Below are 17,368 nucleotides of genomic sequence, written 5' to 3'. Positions count from 1 at the left end.
ACACAAAAATCTGCCGCAATTGGAGGAGCAGCAGCGGAAAGCATCAGCTCTGACTCTATTTCCATATCCAGTGAATCAAGCATAGAGAGCGGAGAGAGACCTACACCCGCAATTGTACTTGATGCAGGAGAAGAATTGGATTTTTTAGTAGCAGAGAGACTGAGGTCCTTGAGACCGAGAAAGGACAACAGACCACAGCAAAAAACACAAGGAAAAACAGACGAAGAAAGGAAAGAAGAAAAGCCAATAAACAAAAAAGGAAAAAACAAAAAGAAGAGCAATTGGACAAAGAGGAAGTAGACTTGGACAAAACCATCATCAACTTGTCTAATGTACCACTGTCTGAAGCTGAAATAAGACTGTTGTCCTTGGGTCTTAATTTCTGTCCTGGCCACATTTTTAACTACAGCTCCACAAGAATCGATGTCTTTAAGTTCGTGAGAAAACTAAAATTAAAAAAGCATTTCTTCCTGAAAAACGTCAAAGATAAAGACGGGGAGTCACGACAAGATGAGGCTACTCATGTGGACAGTCTAGGAATCAGGGCAGCAGACATCCCTGTGTACCTGGACCTTCATGATTTGAATACTGGCGGAGCAGTGGACAGTGACAACGAATGTGACCCATCCACACAAAAAAGAATGAGTAACATCAATTTGCTACAGAAAGGTGCTGGGCTCAGCCCTTTTAAGAAAAAATCCAAATATATCCCCATGATGCCGAGGGATGCATTAGACACGTTCCACGACTGTGTGGTCGAAGACATTAAAAAATTGAACAAGCAAGTACAGTCTGAGAAATTCAAACAAAGGAAACAGGTTGAAAGAAAGAAAAGGGACTATGCCAATCTAATGAAAAAATTGGGAAAAAATAATGAAATCATCATAAAAAAATCGGACAAAGGGGGCAATCTAGTTATCTGGCCCCGGGCAGACTACATCAAAGAGGCTGAACGCCAGCTTGGCAACACTGACTGTTATGAACCATCTAACATCAAAAAATACAAGCAGGCTACAGATTCATTAAAGAAACTGTTAACTCAATTACGTAGTGATGGCCTTATCTCCAATGATGAGTTCAAGTTTATGCACAATGAAACCCCTATTACACCTGTATTTTATTTAATACCGAAAGTGCATAAGTGTGTTTTTCCCACTCCAGGCAGGCCAATCATTCCTGCTATAGGCAGCGCAGCGGAACAGGTTGGCCAATATATAGATTTCTTTTTACAAAACCATGTAACTACACTGCCTAGCTATGTCAAAGATACTGGTGACTTCCTCGGTAAAATTAGGAACATCCAATGGTCAGAAGGGATGTATTTAATCTCTTTAGACATCGAATCATTGTACACCAGCATAGACCACCAGGCAGGACTGTCAGCTGTTAAATTCTTTTTGGACCAAAGACCGTGCGAATTTTACCAGCACAATAAGGCTATAGTCAGCATGATGCAGTGGTGTCTCCATAACAACTTCTTTCTTTTCGGAAAGGAGTTGTTCAAACAACTAAGGGGTGTGGCCATGGGAGCTTGCTTCTCCCCCAGCTATGCGTGCTTGCACGTTGGCTGGTGGGAGGAGCAGGTACTTAAAAAAGACTATTCTGCCGTTTGTGAGGGAAATATCATGCACTATTATAGATTCATCGATGATATTTTCATGGTGTGGAAGGGCAGTAAAGATAAGGCGGTGGAATTCATCAACAACATCAATAACAACAATTTGAATCTCCACTTTACCCACCACATTAGTAGTTCCCATTTGGAATTTCTTGATGTTAAGCTATACATAGCCAATGGCAGAATAGAAAGTACATTATTCAGAAAGCCCACGGCTGGGAATGTCACACTCCATGCCACAAGTGCCCATCCCAGACACTTGATAGCCAGTATCCCCTATGGGGAACTGCTACGCCTGAAGCGGATATGCAGCACGGAAGCTGAATTTAATATCTGTGCAGCAGAATCCATGCGTCGCATGAAGGCTAGAGGCTATTCGGACAAAATGGTAACATCTGCCTTAACTAAGGCTTCCACCAGATCTAGAGATAGCTTGCTACCTGATCCTGACAACATAGAACCTGCATCACAAGATCTAGCGGTTCTATCTAGAATATCGGGGGTAGCTGAACAGGTCCAATGTCCAAGACTAATCACAGCCTTTAGTGAGAACGAGCGCAAAATTAGATCCATCATTAATAAGAACTGGAGAATAGTTCTTACTGATCCAGTCCTAAAAACCAGCTTACCTTCCAGCCCTACTATAACATTCAGTAGAGGTAGAAACATGGGAGCGGAATTAGATCTAACTAGCCCTGAAATCAGAACTAGCTCTATTTGGTTAAAACCCAAAGATGGCTTTTTCAAATGCTCCTCGTGCCGGGCGTGTAAGTTTGGGATCAGCACCACAGAATACAACACCCCATTTAGCCCTACACCACACAAGATAATAGGTAACTATAACTGCAAAACCGAATTTGCAGTATATGTTCTTACCTGTACTTGTGGGCTAAATTACATTGGGAGCACGAAGCTACAGGTACACGAGAGAATACTCCAACATCTCCGTGCCATCCTTCATAGTGATCCTAATTATCCAGTGGCACGCCACTTCAAACAAGTACATAATAACAACTTATCTTGTTTGAAATATTTTGTGGTATCAGCAGTTCCCAAACCACGTAGAGGGGGTAACCGAGAAGCCTCGCTGAGAAGATTAGAGACTAAATTTATCCTAAACTTCGATAGCAAGTGCCCTAACGGTTTGAACAACACCGAAGACATGTACACATGCCTGTAAATCGATACTCTGTGTGCAGCCCCCATACGTATTGTGTAACATACTGTACATCATTTGGATCAGAAATTGAATGTATTTCTTAGGTAAATCGTGTTAATATCTTCCGATTTATTGAATGTGTTTAGTCAAATTCATAACCAAATTACAGACATAAATTGTCCTTGGGTATATGAATTAGGATAACCAATTTTTTATATATTCTTTTCACCTCACTTTTTGTCACTATGGTAGAGATATTGTATCATGTCTCGTATCAGTCGAGGTTATGGTGATTGATGCTATTGTATCTTTTCACTTGGTTTAACACATTTTACACGTAACTTATTATTTACACTGGGTATCTATGTTCTGCAGAGAAATCTAATAATGCAGCTTCTTCATGCACTTAGCCTTGTATATATTCCTTCTTCCCTTTTTGTCACAGAAGTCACAACTCAGAGTATAACAACATGCATTTAAGCAGTTATAAGTGAATCATTGCAGTGTTTTTAGGTGTGTTTGGATTTATCCAGGAATGTTGGCATAATGCTATTGTTGCATTAAGTACTCTTGAAATTGTACTAATTATAATTTCATAACTACTAACGCCCTAATATTGCAAAGGAATTCCCCAATGTATATATTTTGGAATTTTAGCATCTAGGCTTTTTTGAAAATGAATTTAGTCTTGATGGAACAGCGTTAGTTCATTGATGCATTACACACCATCAAGTCTTTCTGCTATGTCCGTTGGTTTGTTCTCTGAACATGTGACCTCAGTGGGAAGGGCATTTTATTTAAAAATGGCATCTATTACACACAGCCTTTATGTGAACAAGGGCGCCTGAGCCCGAAACGCGTCATCTGTCGACTGCTGTTTGGTGAATTAAAACATCTTGCCTGAAATCAGAAGTGGTTCGTGTCTCTCTCTTCGCCGCCGGGGGTTCTCTGGTGGAAGTGGAAGGAGTACTGGTTCGGAATATATATATATATATATATATATATATATATATATATATATATATATATATATATATATATATATATATATATATATATATATATGTGTGTGTATAGAGAGAGAGAGAGAGAGAGAGAGAATATATCCTTTGTCTTACAGAGCAGCTGTGCAATATATAAAATGTGCAGGGAATCACAGATTATTTTTCGGATGTGAGGCCACAGAGAGTGTGACAGGCGCCTGGCGGAACATATTATGCTAGAGTAACAGGCAACAGCACACTGCTGTCTATCACGGCTACAAGGACCCGACAATGATATCAGAGGGTCACAGAAGTCACAGATGGCATCACAGCTTCAGGCGGGTCATAAATAGGGACAGGGAGATAAATACTTCGGATTCCTCTGTACTGCAGGTACATAAAGCACCCGGTTGTAGCTTGTTGTGTACAGGGTGCGCCATCATTGCCAATTTAAGTATTTAGATGAAATCTGACACCACATCTATTGGCCGCTCATCCACTTCCGCTTCTGCCTGCAGATGAGATCATGTCGCAGTTCCCGAGCAGTAAAAGCAGCAATGCAGAGAAGAAGAGGGACGGATCAGCCACAGCTGGCGTGACGGAGACGGGGAAAGGCAAGGGCGCAGAGGACGGAAGTCAGGCAACGTGAGTGTCGCCTCCATTTCGATGACTAATGTTTGACAGTAGGACAGTAATATCCATGGAATAATAGGCAAGTGGATGTTTAACACAAAACCAGGTCAAGGGTCCTTGATGAGCGTAATTTAACCGTTTGGGAGTATGAACAGCAAATACAGACATACATCCTCCTCGGGAGTAGTGTTATAGATAATTTTAGGAATCTGACATTTAAACAGAACATGGGAGAAGAATAGTGGAGTGCGGATGAGAAAGTTATGCAAGAGAAGCTGAAGCTGTGAAATAATTGCTAATCGGGTCTATGCACATTATCATCCTTTTGCTCCATTATGTAATTAATGTTTGTGCGCTGTGACATCAGCACATAGCCACTGCTTGCTGTGCTATAGGATCCAAGCTTCACTCTACTGATGATGCTCAAAAAGACTGAAACGAGCCTGGGGCGGCTTGTGTTCTTGCACTGAAGTGATGTGGCATGGCAGTTCGGACTGGGCTGTTTCTATTGAAGCGGGACCAAGATTCATTTGCATATGGTTGCTCCCCATCTGTAGTGTCAGAGTGGACAGAAACGTTATCTAGAATGTTGCAAAAGGGATTGCTATTGGCTGAAACTTTTGCAACCATTCCACCCATCACCTTTCGCTGTTTCGATCTCTGCGTTGTTCATGTGGTGTGATGTCATCTCACAAACTATGTGTGACCTATTATGCCATCAACTTGTCTTGTGTGCTCTGTGTGATGTCACCCCATGGCATCCCTCCTCTACGATGTCATCACATTACTTCTGATTGATGTTTTGTTCTTATACGGCCTCCATGAGCTCTATGATGTCATCTTAAGATCGATTCTATTCTATTCTATTCTATTCCTTCTATTCTACCCTACTCTTCTCTAGTCTACTCTACTCTACTCTGTTCTATTGTATTCTATTCTAATATATTCAATTCTACTGTACTCTACTCTATTCTGTTCTGTTCTATTCTATTCTATTCTATTCTAATCTATTCAATTCTACTCTACTCTACTCTACTCTACTCTACTCTACTCTACTCTACTCTACTCTACTCTACTCTGTTCTATTCTATTCTATTCTATTCTACCCTACTTCTTCTCTTCTCTTCTCTTCTCTTCTCTTCTCTTCTCTTCTCTTCTCTTCTCTTCTCTTCTCTTCTCCTCCACTCCACTCGATTCAACCACACTCCACTCCACTCTACTCCACTCCACCCCACCAGTGGCTGCTCGCACAGGTAAGCGCGGTGGGGTGGGGGCATTGGAAGTCTACAAATTACGGGATAAGTAATATTAAATAAATAAAACCACGTACTTTTCGGCTTTGCGGCGAGCGCAAAGTAAGTGGTTTTATTTATTTATTTAATATTACTTATCCCGTCATATGTCGACTTCCGCTATCCCCCACCCTGCACCGCCCACCGCTCTTACCTGTGCGAGCTGCCACTCGCCACACAGGAGACCTTCAGGGCATATATGTCAGAGGTAGAAAAATGGATAAATGACAGCTGCCTCAAACTAAATAGCGACAAAAAATAAACCAAAGTATTACTGTCGGCACTCAGTCTGGTCTACTCAATGGAGATCTTCAGGCCTTGGCCCTCATCCTGTTCCCTTCAGTCATAGCTACAAAGTTCAGCATCCAGTTTGATCAAAACCTTTCTTTTGTCTTGTATATTTTCTCAGTCTTCGTAATGATGCCCCCCGGGGAGAGGCGTGTCGCGGACTAGTCTTTACCTGGGGGATTTGTGCCCAAAACAGGACATGGGGGGGGATGGGTGACCCCTTTCCATCCCTTGGTTCAACGTCTAAGAGCATCCAACTTCTGTTCACCAGTTTATTAGTACACGCCCACCCACCCGCTACACCAGGCTTGAAAAACTGCTGGAAATGCAGAGTTCCCGTACCTACTTAACTTGGAAGATACAACTTAAATGTGCCTATTAACAAAGCCTTAACACAACAGGGCTCTGCGATCGCGGCGATGGTCACACTATCATTTAGCATTGCTCTGGCCTTGAAATGGGTGTTACTCAAGCACCTTAAAAATACATGCAAATACTTTTTAGCCGTTTCTAAAACCTTTACTAGTGTAATGCAGGTGGCAAAAAGTCACAAAATAAAGTAAGATAGCTCAGGATGTTAATCGGTGCTTCATTTGTGCCGGTGATTTCCTGTCTTCAGCACCATCACGTAATTCCAACACCGGCACTTGTTAGCGACAATCCCCCACAAGGTGGCACTGCCTGACTATTTTTTAGCACAATTTTATTGGCTGAGTGTTTATCAATTAAATGTACTGTAAAAAAACACAATACATAATGCCAGTGCATCCAAGTCATTCTTACAACTTTGAGTGACCTGGAATAGTCCAAATGGCCGTACAGGAAGGAGAATGATGTTATTCAGTGGCACTGGCAGGGGCAGTGGGTGGTGCAAGTGGCAGTGGCCTCATGGGAAATACCTTAAGCCCCAGAGCTTGTTTTTCTATAACTTAAGCACTGGATGTTTCTCTTTTGTCATTTCTTCTATATCTTGATGCTGTCATCACAGGTGTGTCAAATGCCTTCGAACCTGTGACAGGAAGCGGTTCCCGGTTCCCTTGAATTGGGCCCAAGGCACCAACAAATAAGACAGGTTATATTTTTGCTTCCAAGGCAACACCTTAATCACCAGACCAAAAAAACCCCATTATTTCCTGTCTTTCTAACCATAAGGAGTGCCATTGTTTGTGTGATGTGCTCGGGTATTTTCCCTGAGAAGCGCCTTGAGATTGTGTAGTGAGCGCTAAGCAGGAAACCATCAAAAACATAAAACCGCATAAAACGTTTAAACTGAAGCACCCCTATGTGTGGACCATGATTCTGGTCTATATCACTTTTGATCATTTTGAAATTTTAATGAATTAGTTTAATATGATTTTTGTTCGGCCCGTCCTCTTAAAAATGGCACTGGCAAAAATATTAATTATAATTCCATATTTGTAAAGCACGCCTTATCACCCCTAAGTGTATCCTGGTACTGGGGGGCTTTGGGGAGATTAAGTGAGCTATTGCCCAGAGTCACATGATGCTGAGCTGAGCTTCTGCTGGCGATCTATCCACGAGCCACGCGCTCTGGAGCCAGCCGCTCTAGCCGCTGCAATATACCTCTCCCTACCATTAGATCTGACTTTTCGTTAGAAGTGCATATTAACAGTTGGGTAACGTTGAGTGTGTTGCCTCCAGCTATCCTAGAAAGAAAAATAAAATCCCATACTGAAGCAAATTCTGGGACTACACAAACGTGGAAGCTGTAAGTTGGCCCCGTTGCTGATCAGACTGTATTAGCAGAGATAAGCTGTACCGTCAGAGAAGAGTGTTATGAAAAGGAGTCAAAAGATCACATTTACATGTTGATAATCATACACAGTCGATAGTTATGACATATACCAGTATTTTTGCTGCTTCTTTAACCCCTTCGACGCTGATGATGAGCTCAGCTCGTCATGAAGTACACCTGTCGTACGCTCATGACGAGCTGAGCTCGTCATGAACCGCTGGATTTGCGAATCTTTAGCGCACAGCGGGAAAATGCGCCGCACCGATGGTGTTAAGACAGCCTATGTGGGTGCGCCTCTATACTCTGTGAACAAAACAAAAACCCTAAATCCACCATGTGAATGTGATGGCAAGGCAAAATAAATGAACACTCAAGGGAAATTGGTGACTAGCACTCTAGCCTTATAGCACTTCATCCAAACAATACATTACTTAAACATAAAAGCAGTAAATGAGCAAATAAACTATATTTGTATGAGTAAACTAAATACACTATATTTTGGTGGGTGGAGGAAAGTCAGAGCAATAAATAAACGCGCCCTTAACCCCTTGGCTGCTGCCGTCGGCCAACAGTCGTCACGTGCACTACCTTGGTAGTGCTGCTAACGTCCGTTGACCGACGGTGCCCCACCCGTTTTTCGAACGTTCAGCACTGGAGCTGAATGTTCGACGCAGGCAAGGTGTTAAATTCTGTTATTATCTTGTCACGTTTGCTGATGATTCAAAGACAGAGGTCAAATATCAGGGTGCTTTATTCTTTTAACATAGAGGATTGGTGTTTACTTTTCTTTCTCTGACTGAAAAGTGAGAGGGTTTTTTAAAGTGAATTATGAACAATGCAGGATGTTGTTTATTACAACACATTGTAAATAACTGTAAATGGACTGTGTGTATCCAGCAGTTCGAAAAGCAAAAATGAGGCAGTCTTTTTGTAACCCTGAAGTGTGCTGGAAACACAGATTTTAATAGGATCAAAACAAATCAAGACACTTACTTGGTGATGCGCAAATGATAAATATTCACTGAAACCCGATTTTCACACATTATCATTTGTGTGCTACGTATGTTTTATCAGTAAAACTGTATGTCTGTGCAAATTTAGTGGCCATTTCAGTGGAAAATGTGCTGTCTGTAAATGGCAATGCGCTACCACATGATGCTTTTAGTTACATTGAAAAATCACCCCGTCTCATGTCCATTAAATGTAGGTGGGTTGCAAAACGTTGTTGTTCTAAAACGTGGATTGCAGTTCTAAAACGTTTGGGAACCACTGCACTATAGAACGCTGGGTCTCATTTACATGTTACATGTCATGTTGCATCTGTAGTCTAAAAAGAGGACTACTTTGTGATGTCCTAGCACCAAAAACAAATGGGTGCACACATGGGAGGAATGAACCGTCTATGAAATGGATTTGACACAATGGACAGCCCATCCACGCTAGGTCAAACCACAAAAGTCTATGACTAAATGTGTGTTCAAAAGCCCGCTCTCTCGCAGCCATATTTCCTATTGTACTTTTATAAATAATTGATGAATTGAAATATTCAAGACAAATAAAGCTGTTTGCAGCCAAACATAACTAGCAGAGCATTCTCTGCATACACTTCACAATGAAAGGAATTTGTACAACTTTATTAATGCTGCTGTCTAATTCCAATCCACAATGCTCCACATTCAGCGTTGGATGGACTTGAATCAACTGAAGCTCAACCCAGGCAAGACAGAATTGGTGTTGCCTGGGAAGAACTCTACTTGTTGGGGACCTCCTTTTTGGCCCACTACCAGTCCCTTCCTCATCAGTAAAAAGTCTCGGGGTGTCTATAGACTCTGATCTCTCACTTAGAGGACATGTGGGTGCCATGGTCTCCACCAGCCTTTTCCAGCTGCGTAAAATAAGGAAAATCTCACACTTGCTATCCCACCAAGCTCTGGTTCAGGTGGTTATAGCTCTGGTGCTCTCACGCCTTGACTTTTCCAACTCCCTTTACAGAGGGTCTGCTCAACCGCCTCCAAATAATACAGAATCAGGCGGTGAGACTGATTTATAAACAACCGAGATGGCAATCGGCCAGGCCCCTATTGTCTAAACTACATTGGCTGCCTATAGCACAACGCACCACCTTTAAGACAGGTTGCATCGTTTTTAAAACATTACACTGTGTGAGCCCTAAATTTCTTAATAGCCGGATTATTAAACATGCCCCTATGCGCAACCTTCGGTCTGCTCACCTCCATCTTCTCACTACCCCACCATCAAACTAAAAAGGCTGGGTGGACGGAGGTTCGCCTTTTTGGCACCTAGGCTTTGGAACTCATTTCCACTCTCTGTCAGGAACTGTGACAACTTACTGGGCTTTAGAAAGGCTTTGAAAACATGGCTCTTCGGGCAATCTTATTAATCTGGTCTCTTGTATTAACATTCATCCGATTAGCGCCATGACGTTTTTTGGTGTCTGTGCGCTTAATAAATTCATCCTAACATAACATAACTTAACATTAATAGGACAGAAAATACTTAAAGTACAGCAGGCCAACTGCTCATAGCCTTTGGCTCAGCTGTGCATGGAAATTAGCTATCAAAGTCAAACCTTTTAAGGTAGGTTATAGCATGTGTCAGATATCGGTAACAAGTATCCATCATCCTTCTTATGACAATTGATATTGAACTGTTAAACAAGTATTGGCAAAAGCCAATAGATCTGGCATTGACTACGAACCTTTTGCCTTTGCCAGTGCTTATTTGTTTTGTCATGGTTTTTGTGAAACTTTATTATTGGGGAAGCTGCTGGGCCCCCAGCAATATAAAAAAATGTCTAGAAGCAACATGTTTTTTTTCGAAAGTGCACTTTACTATAGTAATCCCTGTTACTTATGGGAACTAATTTGTATGTTTAAATACTCCTTTTGAAAGGGCAGAGTGATGCCTTCACTCCCAGTGAAGTTCCATTGCTGAAGTGGGCTAACACAAAGCATCTTGCTGTATGTTATAGTGGGCAGAAGGATAATGTGACTGACACAATAATAGACTAATGGATGAAGATGCTGGCTGAAGCTCTTATAAGTATGATATACATATAATTTTTATTAAATCAATCAAACAGTACTTGTAAAGCTCAGTTTATCCCCAGTGAGGGGACCCAGGCGCTGGGTTGCTGAGCTTAGTCAAAAAGCCAGGTCTTGAGTCTCTTCCAACGATGGTGAGGTTCAGAGGCGGAGAGGGAGGGCGTTCCAGGACTTGGCGGCGAGGTGGGAGAAGGAGAGGTTTCTGCTGTTGCTCCGAAGGATGTGTAGTTTCTGTGCATGGGCGAGGAAGGAGGAGCACAGGTTTCTGGTTGGTTGGAGGAAGTTCAGTCGCTAGTTCGTGCATGCTGGTCCTTGGTCGTTGATGGCTTTGTAGGCGCGTGTCAGTATTTTTAATTGACATCTTTTCTGGTCGGGGGAGCCAGTGGAGGTTATTCAGGTGTTGGTTGATGTGGGTCCATTTGGGTAGGTTGAGGTTAAGTCTGGCAGCTGAAATCTGAATCGTCTGGAGCTTGTTCATGAGTTTGGTTGTGGTTCCTGCGTACAATGCATTCTTGTAGTCCAGATAGCTAGTGACCAGGGCTTGCATGACGATTTTTCCTGTGCTTGTGGGGAGCCATTTGAATATTTTTCGGCGCATACGCAGAGTACGGAAGCTGGCAAAGGTGACTGTCGATCTGTTGTTTCATGGTGAGTTTGCTGTCCAGAATGATGCCGAGATTGCAGGCATGATTCTTGGGTGTGGGGTGGTTTAGAGTTTCTCAGGCCACCAGGTGTCGTTCAAGAAGAAGGCATGGTTGCCAAAGATCAGCAGTTTGGTCTTGTCCATGTTGAGCTTCAGCCCGTTATCCTTCATCCAGGCTGTGTTCTTCAGGCAGTTGCGGAAGTTGGTTTTGGTGTTGATGGGTCTACTGAGAGCGAGAGGGTGAGCTGTGTGTCGTTGGGGTAGAATATGATGTTTATATCGTGGGTTCTGTTGATGTCAACCACGGGCATCATGTAGACGTTGAAGAGTGTGTCGCTGAAGGATGAGCCTTGAGGTACACTGCAGAGGATGCTCATGGGTTCTGAGGTAAAGGGGGAGGCAAATTCTCTGCATGCATCCTGTAAGGAAAGATGTGAGCTATCTGAGTGCGTCTCCCTTGATTCTCATATATTGCAGTCTCTGCATGAGTGTGTGGTGGGAAATGATGTCAAAGGCTGTAGATAGTCAGAGGAGGATCAGGGCTGCAGATTCTTCTCTGTCAAGTAGGGTGCTGACGTATGTCGCGGCGATCAGTGCAGTCTCAGTGCTGTGGTTGGCTCAGAAACCAAATTAGGAGGCGTCTAGCAGGTTGATTCTCTCCAGGTGTTCAGTGAGCTGATGGTTGATGGCCTTCTCAAGGACCTTGGAGAGAAATGGGAGCAGCAATTTGGGGGCAGTAGTTCTGGAGTTCGCTGGGGTTCGTGGAGGGTTTCTTGGCAAGAGCTCTGACCTTTGCATGTTTGCACGCCACAGGTAAGGTGGCTGTGTTGATGGATGCTTTGATGATGGTTGTGAGTTGGTTGCTTATCTCGTTGCTTCCTAGGTTGAAAAGGCAGTGGGTGCTCCTGAGTGGATGTAGTTCATGATGACTGTGGTGTGCGGTGTGGTACGCAATTGTGAAAAATGACCGGGTTGGGAAAAAAGGTAGAGGAGTAGCCATCGCAATTAAGGAAAAGATTGTGTGCATAGTATCCCCACTGGAGATTGTAGGATTCAAAAACCTACTTTTTTCAATTAAACTGTCACACTCATTTACTTTTACTGGTCTGCTCTTATATCGACCACTGGGGTCAGCTGCAGATTTTGTTAATGTCATACCAGAGATGATAGCGACATACAGCTTTCAGTCAGCAAATTTAACACTGCTGGGGGACTTGAACATTCATTCATGTAGATGACACCTCATGTACACATGCATTTAACTTTTGCCAAGACCTATCATTACAGCTCACCCAACTGGTCCTTTCCCCCACCCATGTTAAAGGTCATATATTGGATCCTATCTATTCAAATATACCTAACATGAAGGTGGAGACCTGCTTGCCAGTAATACAGTCAGATCACCCGATGGTGCAGTTCACCATTCCTTGAAAAAAAACAACTCAAAGACAGCTCTGGCAAATCCAACTAGACACAGGTCTATGTTAGATGTTAAGAGTTGGGAGATGGCTCTTGATAACACTATCCCAGGCCTGGACTCGACATCTCAAACACGCAAAATCATGAGGTTTCCCTCAAGCAACATTTATTCCTACCACCCATGTTATTGTTGTTAGACCCTGGGGTTTTCCTCTCTGTCTCCTTCTACAGCATATCAGACACCTCTGAGCTCTATGGCTGAAAAACTAAATCTGAAGGCTTGGCCACACAAAGAGGGGTTTAATAGCCTACGCTCAAGGGGTCTAATTTCACCAGAAGCACCCATCTCCAAGAAGAGAAAAAAAGGTTAAACCCAGTAGGGCTTTCTGGCTCTAACCACAAAATAGCAGAATATGCACAGCATGTGAATCTAGAAGGGCTTCAGGAGGCAAAACCATTGTTTTGCAGCGTGAATCTTTCAGGATTCACTATGCTGTGCATATTCCGCGGTCTTGTGGTTGGGTCCGGATTCGTAGTCTTTTCCTTTTTTTTTTTTTTTTTTGTAGCCCTTGTGGGCGTCGGCGTCACACCTCCTCGGGTGCATTTCCGGTGACGTCGGCATGCTTCCTGCGGAAGCTCCCACTCTTGGGCGCCATCTTCAGATTCTTTTTTCCGCAGTCGGGTCTGGATCGTTCCCGTTGGGCTCCAGACATTTTTGGAGAAAGTACTGAGAAGAGTCGAAGTTGGAGGAGATTTTGGAAGAAGAAGACTAAAGAAGACTTCGCAGAACATTGCCGAGGAGAAGAGAAGGTGAAAACCTCGAGAACTTCGACGATCGTCAACGTCCACGCGGTCAGGGAGGCCTGAACGCACGAGGATGGACAACATGCCGTTCAAGTTCTGCCCGAACTGCAGACACAAGTACGCGCAGAAGGACCAGCACCCGGTTTGCAACCTTTGCCTACCGGTAGAACACAGAAGCGAGGACTGCAACGCCTGCGCCGTCTTCGCCCAGAAGACCCTTCGTGTGAGGAAGAGCCAGAGGGTAGCACACGCCACCCTCGGAGGAAAAGCCCCGACACCATCGCTGTACGAGCTGGGGATGTCCTCGGAGGAGGAGGACAACGCTGCCGCCGAAGACGACAGCTACACGGTCGTAGAGACCGATTACAAGAAGATGCCTGATAAGGTAGGAGACTCGACGTCCCACAAGAACACGAGAGACCCTGAGTCTCGAAAGTACGAGGCCAAGAGCCCGAAGGCGCCGACGCAGCGACATCTGCCGTCCGCGACCACAAGCAGGCCCAGCGGATCCTCGGAGAAGGAGTCCCTGGCGCCGAAAGCTGTTGACCAGCAGAAAGCGTCGAAGATCGTCACCGAAAGGGACAGATCGACGTCGAGGGAGAAAGGCCCTAAAGCCTCGGCACCGTCCAAGGACCCGAAAGCCAGTTCGGCGTCCAAGCCGTCAACGTCGAAAATCTCGCCGCCGAACAAGGCGACGAAGAGAGGGGCCGAATGTTCCGAAGCCGAAATCGCGGCCGAGATCGAAAGGAAAAGACGTCGGTTAGAAGACGAAATGGCAAGCCTCTTGCAGCGGAGAAAAGATTTCGCCGCCGAGATGAGTACCTTCACGATCCCACACAAGACCAAGCACGCCGTGCTAGATCTGGTCGAAGAGGAAGAAGAACAGGTCGACGACCATGTGCCTAGCGACGAGGTGGTCGACGACCAGGAGGGTGAAGAGAATCCCTACGAGGATTACAACTATGAGGACGAAGAGGGCAGTAGGGTGGACGCCGAGTCGGCCACCTCTGACTCACGCGAGGAGGATTACCTAGACGTCGACACCGAGAGCCCGGAAGAGGCGGTCGACTCATACCCCTCGAGACCCTCGCCGCCGGACGACATCGGGGCATACAACTCGGCGATACAATCTGCCGCAACTGCATTCAAGCTAAAGCTCGACGAAGAGAAGCAGAAAGCAGACTTCCTGCTAGAGACATTGCTCCCAACACAAACAAGGAGCCAGTTCCTGCCAATGCTCGACAGCGTCTTGGCTCAGGGAAAGGAAGCATTCAAAGAGCCCGCAACATGCAAGGCGGTAACTCCCAGAACAGAGAAAAAATACAAACACTCCTCGAAGGACCCGGCCTACATTCGAGGCGAGGTCTCCGCTGACTCCATTATCACGGCCACAGCTAGGAAGAGGGCGAGCGTATCCACTACCTTGGGCCCACCGCCGGATAAGGAGAGCAAGAGGATGGATCTGGTGGGGAGAAGAATCGAGCGGAATGCCGCGACACACTGGCGCATGGCGAATTCCAACGCCCTGTTAAACAGGCACATGTACCAGATCATGGAGGGGCTGGGGCAGTTGGTGAAGGACCTACCCCAGGATGCCAGGCAGAAGGCCGAAAAATTGGTCGAAGAAGGGAAAAACGCGGCAAATTCTTGCCTTAAGACGGCCCTGGACGGAGCAGACACCGCCAGCAGGCTCATGATGATGGGTGTCACGGAAAGGAGACACGCCTGGCTCAGGATCTCGGGGTTCAAACCCGAAGTACAACACAGTATCCTGAACACGCCGTACAACGGCGATACGCTTTTCGGAGCAACAGTGGACGACAAACTATGCCAACTCAAAAAAGATAACGAGACGGCAAGATCCATGGGGGCATTGCAGTTCAGGGGCAACAGAAGAGGCACCCCTGCACGGAGGCCCGGTGGGAGAGGTGGAAACCAGCCAGGTACATCGCACCAGGCTTTCCAGCAGACGCACCAGGCAGACTCGCAGGCTCAGCAAGGCCACCAGAAGCAGTCCTGGCAATACCAGCCAAGAGGTCAGTCCTTTCGAGGGAGAAATGGCCGTGGCCAGAATAGAAGAGGGGGGGGCAGCAGCCCACCTCGAAGTGACTTCAGACACCTCTGGGTGCCCGACCACAGAAAAGATCCCAGGGGGCACCACGTACGAAGGGGTCAGGACGATCTAAGGACCTACGACCACAGTACACCAGTGGGAGGAAGATTAAGGTTCTATCTCCAGGAGTGGAGAGAAATAACATCGGACAAATGGATCCTAAACATAATCCAATTCGGATACTGCTTGGAGTTGGAAAGAAAGCCAACAAACAGAAAACCAAGGGGGAAGCCACCAGCAAGAGAACAGCTGGCGAGGCTTCAGGAAGAAGTGCAAGAACTTCTACAAAAACAGGCCATAGAAAGAGTTCCCCTCAGGGAAAGGAACAAGGGAATATACTCAACGTACTTCCTAGTACCAAAGGTCGACGACAAGATGAGACCCATCCTAGACCTAAGGTTCCTCAACAAATTCATAAGAACACAAAAGTTCAAAATGACCTCCCTGCAGGAGGTGCTGCCGCAATTGCAGGTCGGAGACTTCATGGTCACTATAGACCTCAAAGACGCCTACTTACACATACCGATGAACGAGAAGCACAAGCATATGCTCAGGTTCGCAATCGGAGGGGGCCACTACCAGTTCTCAACGCTGGCCTTCGGACTGAAATCAGCACCAAGGGTATTCACGAAGTGCCTCGCAGCAGTCGCAGCGCACTTACGAAGACAGGGGATACACGTCTACCCTTACCTGGACGACTGGCTGGTGAAGGCAAACTCGTACCAGAAGTGCAAGCAGCATGCACATACAGTGACAAGCACACTTATAAACCTGGGGTTCTCCGTCCATTGGAAGAAATCATCAATGGAGCCGGAGCAAGTGAAGATCTTCCTGGGGGCAGAGATCAACACCTTACAGGGCAAAGTGTTCCCCAGCGAGAAGAGAGCAAGGGCTCTGGTCAAGGAAACTCGCCTTTACCGGAAGGGACAAGCTCGGACAGTGAGGACTGCGAGCAAGATCATGGGGATGATGGCATCGTGCATCCACCTAGTGCCGAATGTGCGGCTCCACATGAGACCCATGCAAGAGTGGCTCCAGGAGCAATGGTCACAGGCTTCTGGCAGTTGGGAGGATCTTGTGGTGGTGACGCACGCAGTGCAGAAGGAGATGGCATGGTGGACCTTGGAGAACTTAACAAGGGGACAGCCTCTAACACTCCCAACTCCAACAGTGACCATCACCACGGACGCATCCATGATGGGATGGGGCGCTCACAGGGAGGAACTCAAGGTGAGGGGTCTGTGGACGCCAGCAGATGCGACAAAGCACATCAATTACCTCGAGTTGAAGACAATCTTCCTTGCACTGAAAGCCTTCCAGACAAGACTGTACAGGCAAAGGGTGTTGCTACAGACAGACAACACCACGGCGATGTTCTACATCAACAAACAGGGTGGAACACAGTCAACAACGCTTTCGACGCTGGCGCAGGAGATATGGAGATGGGCCATCCCTCTCCAGATAGACCTGCTAGCCATACACCTACCAGGGAAGGAGAACATTCAGGCAGACTGGCTGAGCAGACAGACCTCGGCATCCCACGAGTGGGAGCTCAATGCTCAGGAGACGAGGAGGCTGTTCAACAGGTGGGGAAC

General features: G+C 45.6%; 1 protein-coding gene across 1 annotated transcript in view; it reads left to right on the top strand.

Moving 5' to 3' along the window:
- Nucleotides 1–17,368, top strand: part of TGFB1I1 (transforming growth factor beta 1 induced transcript 1) — a 188,440-nt gene that overhangs the window by 134,518 nt on the left and 36,554 nt on the right. The window contains exon 5 of the mRNA XM_086931839.1: nt 4,279–4,405. Coding sequence (XP_086787965.1) covers nt 4,279–4,405 — 127 coding nt within the window. The remainder of the gene's footprint in view (nt 1–4,278; nt 4,406–17,368) is intronic.

The sequence above is a fragment of the Lissotriton vulgaris genome, chromosome 7 (assembly GCF_964263255.1).
Source record: "Lissotriton vulgaris chromosome 7, aLisVul1.2, whole genome shotgun sequence".
NCBI classification, from domain to species: domain Eukaryota; kingdom Metazoa; phylum Chordata; class Amphibia; order Caudata; family Salamandridae; genus Lissotriton; species Lissotriton vulgaris.
Note: the sequence above shows the minus strand (reverse complement) of the source record. Positions and strands in the feature narration are given on the sequence as shown.